Genomic DNA, 11439 nt, shown 5'->3' with positions numbered 1-11439 from the left:
CAGCACAACAGATTCGACCACTTCATTTTCTTGCCTAAAGTGCACTGTGATTTCTTCCCCTGTTTGGCTCTGTGGGCGGAACAGGCATTTCAGTATACACTGCCACGCTCATTACAGGGAGTTCTTCCGCACTAGAGATATTAACATCTTTGTTATTACTGCCAGTTCTCTCCTCCCCCGTACCAAGCGGTTGCCTGGGCTAGAATTCCGTTTAAGGACAGACTCCCGGTAGTACTATTCTCCTCCTCAAAGTGAAGAACATCTCTTCAGAGGTCAGTGCCTTCTGCTTTCTCCAAATTCTGCCTCCCCCGTATTCCTTAGAAAGTCATTATAAAAGATGTCAAAACCAAGCACAAAAATATCACAGAGATTCTAGAAATGTCATAATTACCTCTTTGTAATCATTAACAACTCAAAACCACAGCATTTGAGTTAAAAAGATTTATGCAAGAAAGATTTTTGAACATTAAATATAAAATCAAAGTTTGACATAGCTTATTTTTCAAACATCATCCTTCTTCTGTTCATCAACTGACAACTGTAAGATCGCAATTAAAAAAGTAATCCTAAATACTTTTAAAAGCCTTATAAAAACATTCATAAAGTGCCATCCACAAAAGCACCTAAACAGGAATCTGAGAGAAATACCCATTAGGATGTTAATGTACTTAACTGCTGCTGAGGACTAAGCTGTCAAACAGCAGCGTAACTTGTGGAACTGTCAACCTCACAACCATACAACCCAGCAAAAGTACCGTTCCGTAGACGTGGCGCAGCAGAGCATCAGCTGGGCCCACAACATGTGCGCAGAGGCACCCAGCACAGTGTTGCGGGGTTTTCCAACAAACAGACGCTAACACCAACTCAACCCACAAACACTGGCAAGTGGGTGATGTGGATTCTACGGGGAGCGATCATCCCAGGCTGTGGCCTTACCACCAGGGAAAACCTAGGCAGCTTGTGCAGAAAACAGGTATGGATTTTAGCTGTTTTTTACCGGGATAAAAATCACTCCCCACTAGAAATAACAGAAGAAGGCACTGATCCTTGGGACATCTCTACATTCTCCTCTCTGGCCACGAACGTACCATACCATATAAGCACCTTTCTTTTCCCCATCCTCAAAAGAGGAGCTCAGAACAACCACTGCACCGCAGCGAACATGCACTAGTTCGCTTGGCAGCAGCCTCCCGCTTTGCTCGAGCGTCTGGGCAGTGCTCACAGATTTACCCAGAAGAAAAGGGGACAGGCTCTGAGGGCTTCCTCCAAAATTCACGCCCCATATGAGGTGTACAGGGAGCAGCTGTGTGTCTTCCCAGCACTGGCTAGCTGCCTATGGTCCACATGGTCTTCTCCTCTCCACCATCTACTCTGTATGGTGCTTCTGGTGGCGCACCAGCTGGGGCTGGAACCGAAAGCTTTCCCCACACTGGGTGCAGCGGTACGGCTGCTCCCCAGTGTGGATGCGGGTATGCTTGATGAGGTTGGAGTTGCCACTGAAGCCCCGGCCGCACTGGCTGCATTTGTAAGGCTTCTCGCCAGTGTGGGTACGAGCGTGGTTAATGAGGTCGGAGCTCTGCCCAAAACGTTTGCCACACTGCCCACAGGCGTAAGGCCGGATGCCGTCGTGGGCTCGCTGGTGCTGGAGGAGGTGGGAGTGCTGGCTGAAGCTTTTCCCACAGGCCGGGCACTTGTAGGGCCGCTCGCCCGTGTGCATACGCTGGTGTTTGATGCACGTGGAGCTGTCGCTGAAGATCTTCCCGCACTCGCTGCACACGTAGGGTTTGAGCCCGGTGTGGATGCGCTGGTGCTTGAGCAGGTTGGAGCTCTGGCTGAAGCTCTTCCCACACTCGGCACACGTGTAGGGTTTCTGGCCCGTGTGGACCCGCCGGTGCTGGATGAGATGGGAGCTCTGGCTGAAGCCCTTGCCACACTCCCCACACAGGAACGGGCGCTCCCCGGTGTGCATTCGCTGGTGCTGGATGAGGTGAATGCTCCGACTGAAGCCCTTGCCACACTCGGAGCAGATGGTGGGCTGCTCTGCACGAGGGGCTCGCCGTGAGGCTGCTGGCACCCTTCTCTCCTGTCTTGTCACCAGGCTGATAACAGAGCAAGGCAGCTCAGCCTCCTCCTCCTCCTCACAGTCACCTTGCTGAGCCTCTGAGGAACCGTGAGGACTTCCACAGCTGTCCCCCAACTGCTCCTCTCCTCCTCTGGACCCTGCCGCCAACATGTCCTGCAGATCTGTGCTTGCAAGGTGATCTGGAATGGGACCTACCTCACCACCTGGAAAAAAAGTAGGACTTTAACTGTGATTCTCACTGGGAAGCGGCACGGCAGCGAACGGGCAAGCTCTTCTCCTAGGAAGCCTGGACTGCAGCGTGTAGGAGAAGCAGTAAAGGGCAGGACTGGGAGCAAATGGAAACCTAGCTGCAGGAGAGGCTGTACGGCCTCATCATGCGACCCAGAGCAGATGTGCCACAAACAGCAGAGCCAAGGGCAATGCCACAGGTGTCTCCCTGCACCCAAGAAACCTTCACATTTTGTCTTCTTAATATTCTGTCTTCTCATACATACTCTTAACAGCAGGCTGACAAAGGCAGGTGGTCTGCCTGCCCTGAGGGGGAAAGAGCAGCTCTCAATATGAGCCACATGAAATGTGGCTTAAATAACACCGAGGCAGCTCAAAGAACATATTGCTTGTTCTGTGTTTATAAACTTATCTAACTTATTCCTCACCCACGTGTGTCTCCTCCAAGGCCTCATGATCTTGTTCGTCTCCTTGGTCCATCAGGGAAGCTACGTCAGGTTCAGCAACCTCACAAAAGCAAAAAGTAATCTTGGTTGAATATGCAGCAAGAGCTTGTCATATAGTATGTCTTAAAATCTACTGCCCGTGGTGAATATGGGGAACAAGCAGAATGGTTGCATAAAATAATGGAATCAACTGAGCAACAAACATTTATGGACATCCTGTGCACTACTGAGGTATCTGGTGTCGGATACTTTCTCCTTCCTTCAAGGAGATTCAAGATCGCCCCTCTTCTGATAAGCGATATGCATTAGGGCATACACCAGATGTGCTGGACTCAGAACTGGTTGACAGCAATCATAGATATAGGTGTAAGCAAAGAGCAAAACCCATACTTACATTTCTTTACTAATGACAGACAAAAGACTAATTACTATCCTAAGATTACTTTAAATGGAAAATGAATCTTTAGTCACCAGGACCCAATTTTCTTCCTTGCTACCTCACCTATTCTTTCTCCTCCAACATCTAAGCAAGCAGACAAGGTAGAAGGAAGAGCTCCCTCCTGACTCCGCAAAAATATCCGAGCTCGGGTTGCCACTGACACACCGCTGCTGCGCTCAGATTTGCTACGGCAGCTCAGCAGAAAGCAGATAACCTTCAAACAACGAACAGCTAGCCTGGAGTAAGGAAAGAGTTTCCTCCTTTCCCACAATCACAGTCACGTCTCTGTGAAAGGAGGGGACTAATCCCATCAACAGGTGACGTTCCTTCAGAGACTTCATCTCTCACTGGAAGAAGCACATCCTTGGGCGTACTGGGTTATTGCTCCAACGTGGAAACCGAAGCAGCAAGAACGCCTGCGTACGTGGGTGCGGGGGGTTACTGTACGCAACATCCACAGCTTTACTACAAGGTACGAAGGGCGTCAAATTCGGACCTCCAGCGGGGCCTTTGCAAACGCACCGCACCGCTCCTGGGGCCTCAGCTTTAGTATTGCCACAGCACATACAGACTTTGTAGCTGGGTCCTACAATTTACGTTCTTTACCTCGGCTACTTATTTTCTCCTCCAGCCACTCAGCTCCGTACTCCTCTCGCGGCGGTACCGAGCTGTGGAGCTCGCGGGATTCATCCCAGCGCGGAGCTCCATGCTTTCAGCTTCCCGCGCTGCCGGAGCGCTGCGGGTGCCCAGGGGCTCTCTGCGTGGCCATGGCACCGCACACCTGCAAGGCAGAAGGTGGCCTTGGGACCCTCCTCTCCCCAGCTGTCACCTGGCACCGACACCGCTTGCAGCGGAATCGAAAGGTGAAGCCGTCTTTATCGCTTCAGAGCTAATTAGGCAGCCGTCTTGTCCCGGGTGTGAGGAAACCCCCCCCCTCCCCGGTACCGCGGGGTCCGCTCACCCACGGCAGCGCTTGTCAGCGGGGGGCCGGGTGCGGGGCAGGTGCGGTGTAGTTTTGGGGAACGAGGGTTTTCCACAGGGCAAGGGCAGAGGCGCTGGGCGGAAACTGGGGAAAGGCTCCGCGGCAGGCGACAGGGACGGAGCGAGGGGGAAGCTGCGCTGCAGGTGAGGGGCGCCGGCAGACGAGGACGGCAACCGCAGCGGAGCGGGGTCTGTCAGGGGGGCGAGGCGGCCCTCCCCTTCTCTTCCCCACCGGGGAGCTCCTTCCTCCGCGGCGCCGGCAGACAAAGGCTCTGACACGGGTCTAACGCCCGGCTCTCGGTGCGGCTGCCCTTCCCCAGAGCCGGCGCCCCCGGCCCGGCCCGGCCCCTCGCTGCCGCCCTCTCCCCCGCCGGGCGGGCGCGGGAGGCCCGGCCCCGCCGTGCCGTGCCTACCTGCAGGGCTCCGGCGCCCGCCCCGCCGCGGGCCGGCGGCAGCTTCCTGCTCCGCGGGCAAAGGGCGCTTCCTGGGCGGGGCGCGCCGGCTGCGGATGGGGCCGCGGTGCGGCGCTGGGAGCCGGCCCGGCGCCTGGGAGCCGGCGGCTCTGCGGCCGTCGGGCGCCTTGGCAGCAGCCTGGCAGGCTGAGCCTCGGGGCAGCGGGGACGCGGCCGGAGCGGGGTGCGTGGTGCCCGTCTGCGGGAGGCGCCAGTCGTGGCACGGCGCTTCCCCGCGAGGACGAGGTGCGAGGGGAGGGGGGAAGGCGCTTGGTTCTGGAGTTACTGTCCCGTCTGGAGTTTCCCCAGGGGAAAGAAACGTACCTGTGGTTTTGCAGCACGGCGCCCGCTCTCTGTAATTTCTCCGTGCAACTCGTGCCTGGAGGGGAGAAGGTAGACAAGCGTGCATTCTCATGACGTGGTGGGAAACCTGAGAGCTCCGGTGAATAAATGAGTTATTCCCTCGTGAGAGGAAGTTCTCCCTACGCAGCAGGTGACAAAGTAGAGGGCTTGCGTATGCCTCTGCAGTCCCGAAGTTAAGCCCCTGCCTGGAGACCCACCTCAGGGCACTCGAACCCAGCTGCTGGTGCTGGGGAGCTGGTGTGTCGGGGCTGCGCCAGCCAGCCCTCTCCCCAGGCGCTTCCCAGCATGGCTCTGCGCTCGGAGCAGTCCCCGCAATGCTAACTGCTTACCAGTATAAACCAGGCCGTTCCACTTCGATGCAGCCGCTGTGGCACAGGCCTCCAGTACTATCCCAGCTGCCGGCTTTCTTGTGCGGCGTGAGGGTGTTTGTTCCCTCGCTGTCGTGCGGTCGGATTCCGGGGGGCTGCACCTCAACCCTGACAGGGACTAGGGGACCGGGAGAAGGTTTGAAGGCAGAGGAAGGCACCCTGTGGCCGCAGGCAGGAGACAGCAGATGGACTTTACTCCACGAGGTCATAAAACCCAAGCAGCCTTTCACTTTGACCCCTATGTCCCAACTGATAAATACGCCGGCCGCCTTTTTGGGCGGTGGTTTGTTCAAGCCACCGCTTGCTCCAAGGTGATAATATAGAAGATTACCCAGCCTTCCTAGGAGCTAAAACACCCAAATGCGTAGTACGTGCTTAGCAGTGGTACAAAACAGGCTGGCCATGAGATGAGGACTCGGATGAGGGCACAGGGAGGAGTGGTTTTCCAGGAATCTGGAAATCTTTCCTACAACAAAGTGAAAAATACTCTCACAGCCTCCAGATTCCCTTTCTAATTCAAGCTATTGTTAGCAGGGCACAAATTATTCAAATTAGAAACGTTAGTGACTCTGTGCCCCGAACTGCATGGGAATGGCATGAAGAGAGAAATAAATGGGGTTCAGTGTTGTCATGCTGAAGCTTTGTTGGTTTAAGCGTCAATTTGCATTAAAGACTCTTTCTGTTGGAGAAGTGATGACTGATATGGGCTCATTAGACTCACAGTCTGTAATTTCACTGGCTGTGGACAGATGGAGAAATGGTCGTCAACAAAATAAGATGGGAATACTAAGATAGAATGAAAGGGAAAACATAGCCCCATCAATTTACAAAACAGCATGACTGACAGCCACGTTGCTGTATCCTTGTTGTGCTTGTAGCGTAGAACACATTTGTTCAGAAATGTGGAGGGTGAAGATCAATATGTTCACAATCAAGATACAAATGTATGCAAAAGAATGAAAGAGGAAAGTAGTCCTGATTGCTGGATCTCTGTCCTTGGAGATTGTTGAAACATGGCTAGACAAAGCCATGGCTGACCTGATCTGGTGCTGCCGATAGATGTGCTTTGAGCAGGAGGTTGGGCTTCAGGGGTCTCGTCTCTTCCAATCAATGTTTCTGTGATTCTGTGACGAAGATGTGGGTAGTTATGGGTTACCATTCATGTAGCATCCTGCAGACGATTCAATAATTAAAAGTTGGTTGGGAGAAATCTTCAGAAAAGGGGTTGGCTGTCTTAAAAATGCGTAAAGCAATAAAGCGCACAAAATGGGTAGTGTGACCATATTTCAAGGAAAACGGAAAGAAGCAAAGTGTCTCGAGGTCAATATAAATGGTAAGCCAGCATTTACTAGATCACTATTAAAATACAACTGCCTGCATCTAGACAGATGCTATCAAAAAAGTTATTGCATTTCAAAATAGCTGTATTAGTTCAGAAATGCCACCGTGTCAAGCCTTGGCTCGATTTTTCGCTACTTCAGAACAATTTCAGTGTTTGATGACTTTGAACTTCAGCTGGCTAGGGATTTAGAAGTCCCCCTTACTTTTTTTTTGTTTTGACAATGCCAATGTATCAGTTTTAAAAGGTTTATGCTTTTAGTGTTAAAAGTATTTTGTCTTTAAAAAGCCCACAATGCTTAAATAGTTGTGATGACCAAACCCCTATGTCTAATCAAGAGCTTGCTGGAGAAAAGCACTGAAAAAGCCCCCAGTGAGAATGACAGTAGATAAGGAGAAGTGCTGTCTATGGGAGTAACTGTTTTTCCATTTTGCAGCAGGGTCTAGCTAACCTTCAGCTTTACTGTTCTCTTGGTACTGTAGTGCCAAAGGGAATGCCATACCTACCCAGCAGCCATCACAGTAATTAATTTACACTTAGCAAAACTGCCACCTGAATAGAAGGAAGTTTACTAAAGACATTTGAAGGATTGTGGCTGCCCACTGAAGATTGTTTCTTAAACTTACATCTCAAGCAACCACTTTCACCTGTTTTTGGTGTGGAGGGATACATTAATCACTCCTATGTAGAGCACTGACACTGTATAGCTGCTAAAAGAGAAATGAACAACGAGAGCAGTTTGCTGTCTTGCACTTCTTCAACCTCATTTGACAGGAAACACTATTCTGAGTGTTTCAGCTCCACCAACACGTGCAGTTTTCCATAGCCTAGATAAGATTGCTTGTAAACACTGCAAAAAGTGCAGTGCTTTGAAAGAAGGTAATGACATCCCTTGGTTTGGATTTGAACTATTAAAGCTTCCTGCCCACCAGTAGTTTCTGATATGGGAATTACAGAATCACAGAGCAGCTGAGGTGGGAAGGCACCCCTGGAGATCATCTGGACCAACCCCCTGCTCAAGCAGGGTCAGCCAGAGCAGGCTGCCTAGGACCATGTCCAGTCAGGTTCTGAGCATCTCCACATCTCCATTATATTTCAGTGAAGAAAAGGACAGGAAGCAAACTAACACACAGATCAATTGAAATATTGGAAAGCAAGCAGTTACTCTGTCAACCCTAAAATGGTGCTGCCCCAATCTAGGCTCATGGTCGTGGAAAAAACAAGCAGACAAGCAAACTGCCAAACAGCTTAGGAGCATCACCATGTCATGCTGCATTTCTCAGCAGTGCAGCAAACTTCACTGTGTTTCAGGGATACACGTTCCTCAGACTACAATACATGCCAGTACTCTGGGAGGATTCCAGCCAAAGGTACTCATACTGTGCCTTGGTAGCCACTGCTGCTTTGAGCTTCTTGTGTTGAATCAAATCTGTTAGCAGCCTGAAAAACGAATGCAGAAGGAAGAGCTCTCTGCCAGGAGACTCAAGGACACCTGTGACTGATTGGGGCTAAAACAGCCATCAAAGCTATCTGTCACAGACACATGATCAGGGCAGCCCAGGAATAGCAACCCTTTGTTGCCACAAACTTCTTGCTGGGTGGATTCAAGCTTACCTGAACTGGCTAAATTACAGATTTTCCAAATAGAAGAAGAAGAAAAAAAAAAGAGTATACATGCATTAATCTGCCATTTTTAATGTGTTAGTTTGTTTACAAATGATGATATGCACTCCCTTTTTTAAGAAATCAACCTCAATGTGTTTGGCCAATTACATATGAGATACAAAATCAAAGTTATATTTGTGCACCTGGTTCACCACTTACTTTGGCAAGTAGCATGCAGCTGAGGAGATTTACTCCATCATTTAATGTTGAACCTCCCCCGTAAAACACAGTAATTGCTGGGGGTTTGCCTGGGTGCACTCTGGGGTACCAGCAGTCTGTAGCTGACATGCGTGAGGGTTAACGTAAGGAACCTGTGACAGACCCTTCCCTCAACCAAAATGGAGAGTAGCTGTCATTGTGTGATTTTTAAGAGTAAAAGTAAGTCTAAGTAAAAACAGAAAGAGCTAAGGAAAAGAGCCCTTGTAGAGATAAAGGAGTGCAGCAGCTGGGGAAGGAAAATTGATCTGTGAGTGAGCAGAGGCATTCCCAACATTGAGGAACTGGAAAAAAAATACGAGAGGACTAGAAGAACAAGCAAACGCACCTGTGTGAATTCACTGGAGACAACCCTCAAGCTCCTACAGCTTCCGAGACAACTGGACTGGTGCAAGTTGGCTAAGGTCAGTTATGTCTTATGTGCTTACGTATGTACCCAATAAAACTTGTCAGTTAAAGGAGAGACTGCCTTTACCTCCATTGCTGATTGCTTAATTACCCGTTACCTAGATTTATTGCTTTGGCTGCGCTCTTACAAAGCCGAGTAAGGGCTAAGAACTGGAGAAACCACAAAGACTGAAAAGCAACTGGGAAACTGCATGGAGGAGTCTTTCAAGAGATGCTGGATTTTAACACATCTTTAGAAAACAGATACGATTTAGTTTGCTAGTTAAATTATCAAGATCTTTTTACTCCCCTTTGCAGCCTATTTCCTGTACTACGAGGAAGGGAGACTGCCTTTCCCGAGATGGCAGCAGGTGATGCTTCTCCGTGCTGGCGGAGTGGTGCCTGAGGACTCGATGGACCCTCCGAGCCCCCATTTTGGGGATGCGGCCAGTTCTGCGCTCCTGTGTTCGGTCGCGCCCTTAACGCCCCTGTGACTGGAGGGTTAGCAGTAACCGAAGACCCCTCCGACACTGAGGAATAACCGAGGGTTTCCAAGGAGCCATCACAGAGGACTTCCCAAAAGCGGTTGGCCAGGCCTCAGGAACAGGAGCACAGGGGTCCATTTCCCCCACAGCGAACCGCAGCCGGCCCCTGCGGGGTCTCCTGCCTCCCCTCACTGCAGAACGAAGGGCAACCGCCAACCGGGCACGCACCAGCCGGTAATGGCCACAGCTCGCTGCGCAGCGTGGGATGCGGAGTCCCGCCGCTGCAGCGTACCGGGGCCCCGCGGGAAGGAGCGGGGCCACTGTGGCGGGGGAGAGGGCGATGGCCGAGGGAGCGTGGCCGCAGCGAGCGTGCGGGCTGCTGCGTGTGCGAGGGAGGCTTTGAGGAGCGGGACGGGAGGGGGCAAACTACCTACTGATTTCTCAGTTTTAATGAAGCTGAAAACATAATCTTAGTGGTCTGGAGGAAGAACTTGGTGTATATAGGGGAAAGTGCCTCTGAAATGTGGAAGTTCTGCAATAAAGCACCGCAGTTTGTTCCTCACATTTTACACCGAGGTGTTTCACACTGCTCCAAGCATAATGCAGTCTCTCTCACTGAATTGACACTGGGCTCTGTGGGGAGAAGAAAGGCTTGCTGAAGCGGTATGGATGAAGCACTTTCAAGAAAAAGGCAGATGTCGTAGATCATGCCCTGCAGTAGTGTTTCGAGTCTGGCACCGCTGAAGCTTGCAGTTGGCTACGGGTGTGTTTTTTATCCCCCAGATATATTTCAGCAGTGCACTTGGTGACTGGTGAGTCAGTGCTCTCATTCTTTTGTGTTTGTGTCAGAGTGAACTGGGAGATCGGTTTCACTGGGGATGTAGAGTCTGTGTCAGGGGACTGATCAGGTATTTAGAAAACACGTGCGGAAAGAGCCTGCTGAGCAGCAGAAGTCAGGCAAGAGGCAGCGACAGGTACGCGTTCATTTTCCCAGCAGTTTCCTGGGAAGTAGCAAGATAGCACTGATGTAGTCCTGTGTGTGGAGGGACATCAGGCAGTTCACAGCATTGGGAAGCCAGCCACAATGGGTGAAGTGAAATATCTTGCACAATTACAGGAAAATTGGAAGGAGAACCACGAATGCGGCGCTTATTGTCTATATTTGAAAGCTTGTTTTTCACCAGAGAGAACTTACAAATTGTTGTTTGTATCACTTTAACGCTGCTTTGTTATTGTTTGTTTTTTTTTTCAGTTGGATAAATGCCCTGAGGTGTGCTAAGAACGCTAGATTTTGCTCTCGGCTGCTTGGGGAAGAAGATGTTTGTGTGCTGAAGGGGGCAGTCGTTCCTCACTTCTTCCCTCAGGCAGCCCGCTGTTGAATTGCTTCATTTTAGGTGATGGTTGATCCAGGAATCGAGATGTGTTAACGGGGTTATTTGTTTAAATATGTATTTTGTCAACCTCATCAGGGCAATTGTGTTATGCAAAGCAAGAGACAGCAGCCTCGGGTCCCACTGTGGCTTCATTTCAATTGGAACTGATCGGCTGACAAGTTCAAAACTGCGTACCTGCGACTGCCTGCACATGTCTTGTCTGCCCGAAGGTAATGGCACATGCAAATTATCTGGGCTTCCGTGGTCTGTGGGTACTGAGAAAAGACTTTTTAAACAGTTCAGGTAATTATGAGAATACTGGAGGCTGGTGCTGCGTGAAGGTTTTGCACAGCAAGCCTGTCGAAGGGAGACCGGAGTCACTCTGCTGGTTTTCTTGCGAGCCCGCTCTGATTGCGATGACTGCCTGAGGCTCAGACAAGCGAGACAAAGCTTAAAAAAGCTCAGCTAGCGCTACGCGTAAATATGTGCATAGACACATGTACACCTGCATGCACACACACACACACGTCTTCCTCATAGCATGAGAACTATGAAGGGCACACTGAGGTTAACAAGACCGGTGTGGGTCATGGTGCAAGCCAACATCTTTCCGC

The 11439-nt window shown here is 50.8% G+C and overlaps 1 protein-coding gene across 2 annotated transcripts; it reads right to left on the bottom strand.

Annotated features, from left to right (window-relative positions):
- Window positions 1-426: 426 nt before the first annotated feature.
- LOC104337345 (uncharacterized) lies at window positions 427-5543 on the bottom strand. Of its 2 annotated transcripts, XM_075434493.1 has the most exons (5): window positions 5322-5543; window positions 4954-5008; window positions 3803-3977; window positions 2740-2818; window positions 427-2286 (listed from the first exon to the last, which is right to left on the bottom strand). In XM_075434493.1, exons 4-5 carry the CDS (start codon window positions 2789-2791, stop codon window positions 1367-1369), a joined length of 972 nt encoding a protein of 323 aa, XP_075290608.1. In that variant the 5' UTR covers window positions 2792-2818; window positions 3803-3977; window positions 4954-5008; window positions 5322-5543; the 3' UTR covers window positions 427-1366. The 2 variants fall into 2 exon arrangements, with proteins under 2 accessions (XP_075290608.1, XP_075290617.1); XM_075434502.1 differs by lacking the exons at window positions 4954-5008; window positions 5322-5543 and adding an exon at window positions 4591-4637.
- Between the last annotated feature and the right edge of the window lie 5896 nt (window positions 5544-11439).

Source organism: Opisthocomus hoazin, chromosome 1 (genome assembly GCF_030867145.1).
Source record: "Opisthocomus hoazin isolate bOpiHoa1 chromosome 1, bOpiHoa1.hap1, whole genome shotgun sequence".
NCBI lineage: Eukaryota > Metazoa > Chordata > Aves > Opisthocomiformes > Opisthocomidae > Opisthocomus > Opisthocomus hoazin.
Note: the sequence above shows the minus strand (reverse complement) of the source record. Positions and strands in the feature narration are given on the sequence as shown.

What these genes read in the sequence shown, in the direction of transcription:
- LOC104337345 (XM_075434493.1), bottom strand. Translation starts at nt 2,791, where the DNA reads ATGGACCAAGGAGACGAACAAGATCATGAGGCCTTGGAGGAGACACAC. An exon ending in CTTGGAGGAGACACACGTGG is followed by an intron (nt 2,287 to 2,739) that starts GTGAGGAATAAG and finishes CTTTTTTTCCAG; the next exon opens with GTGGTGAGGTAGGTCCCATT.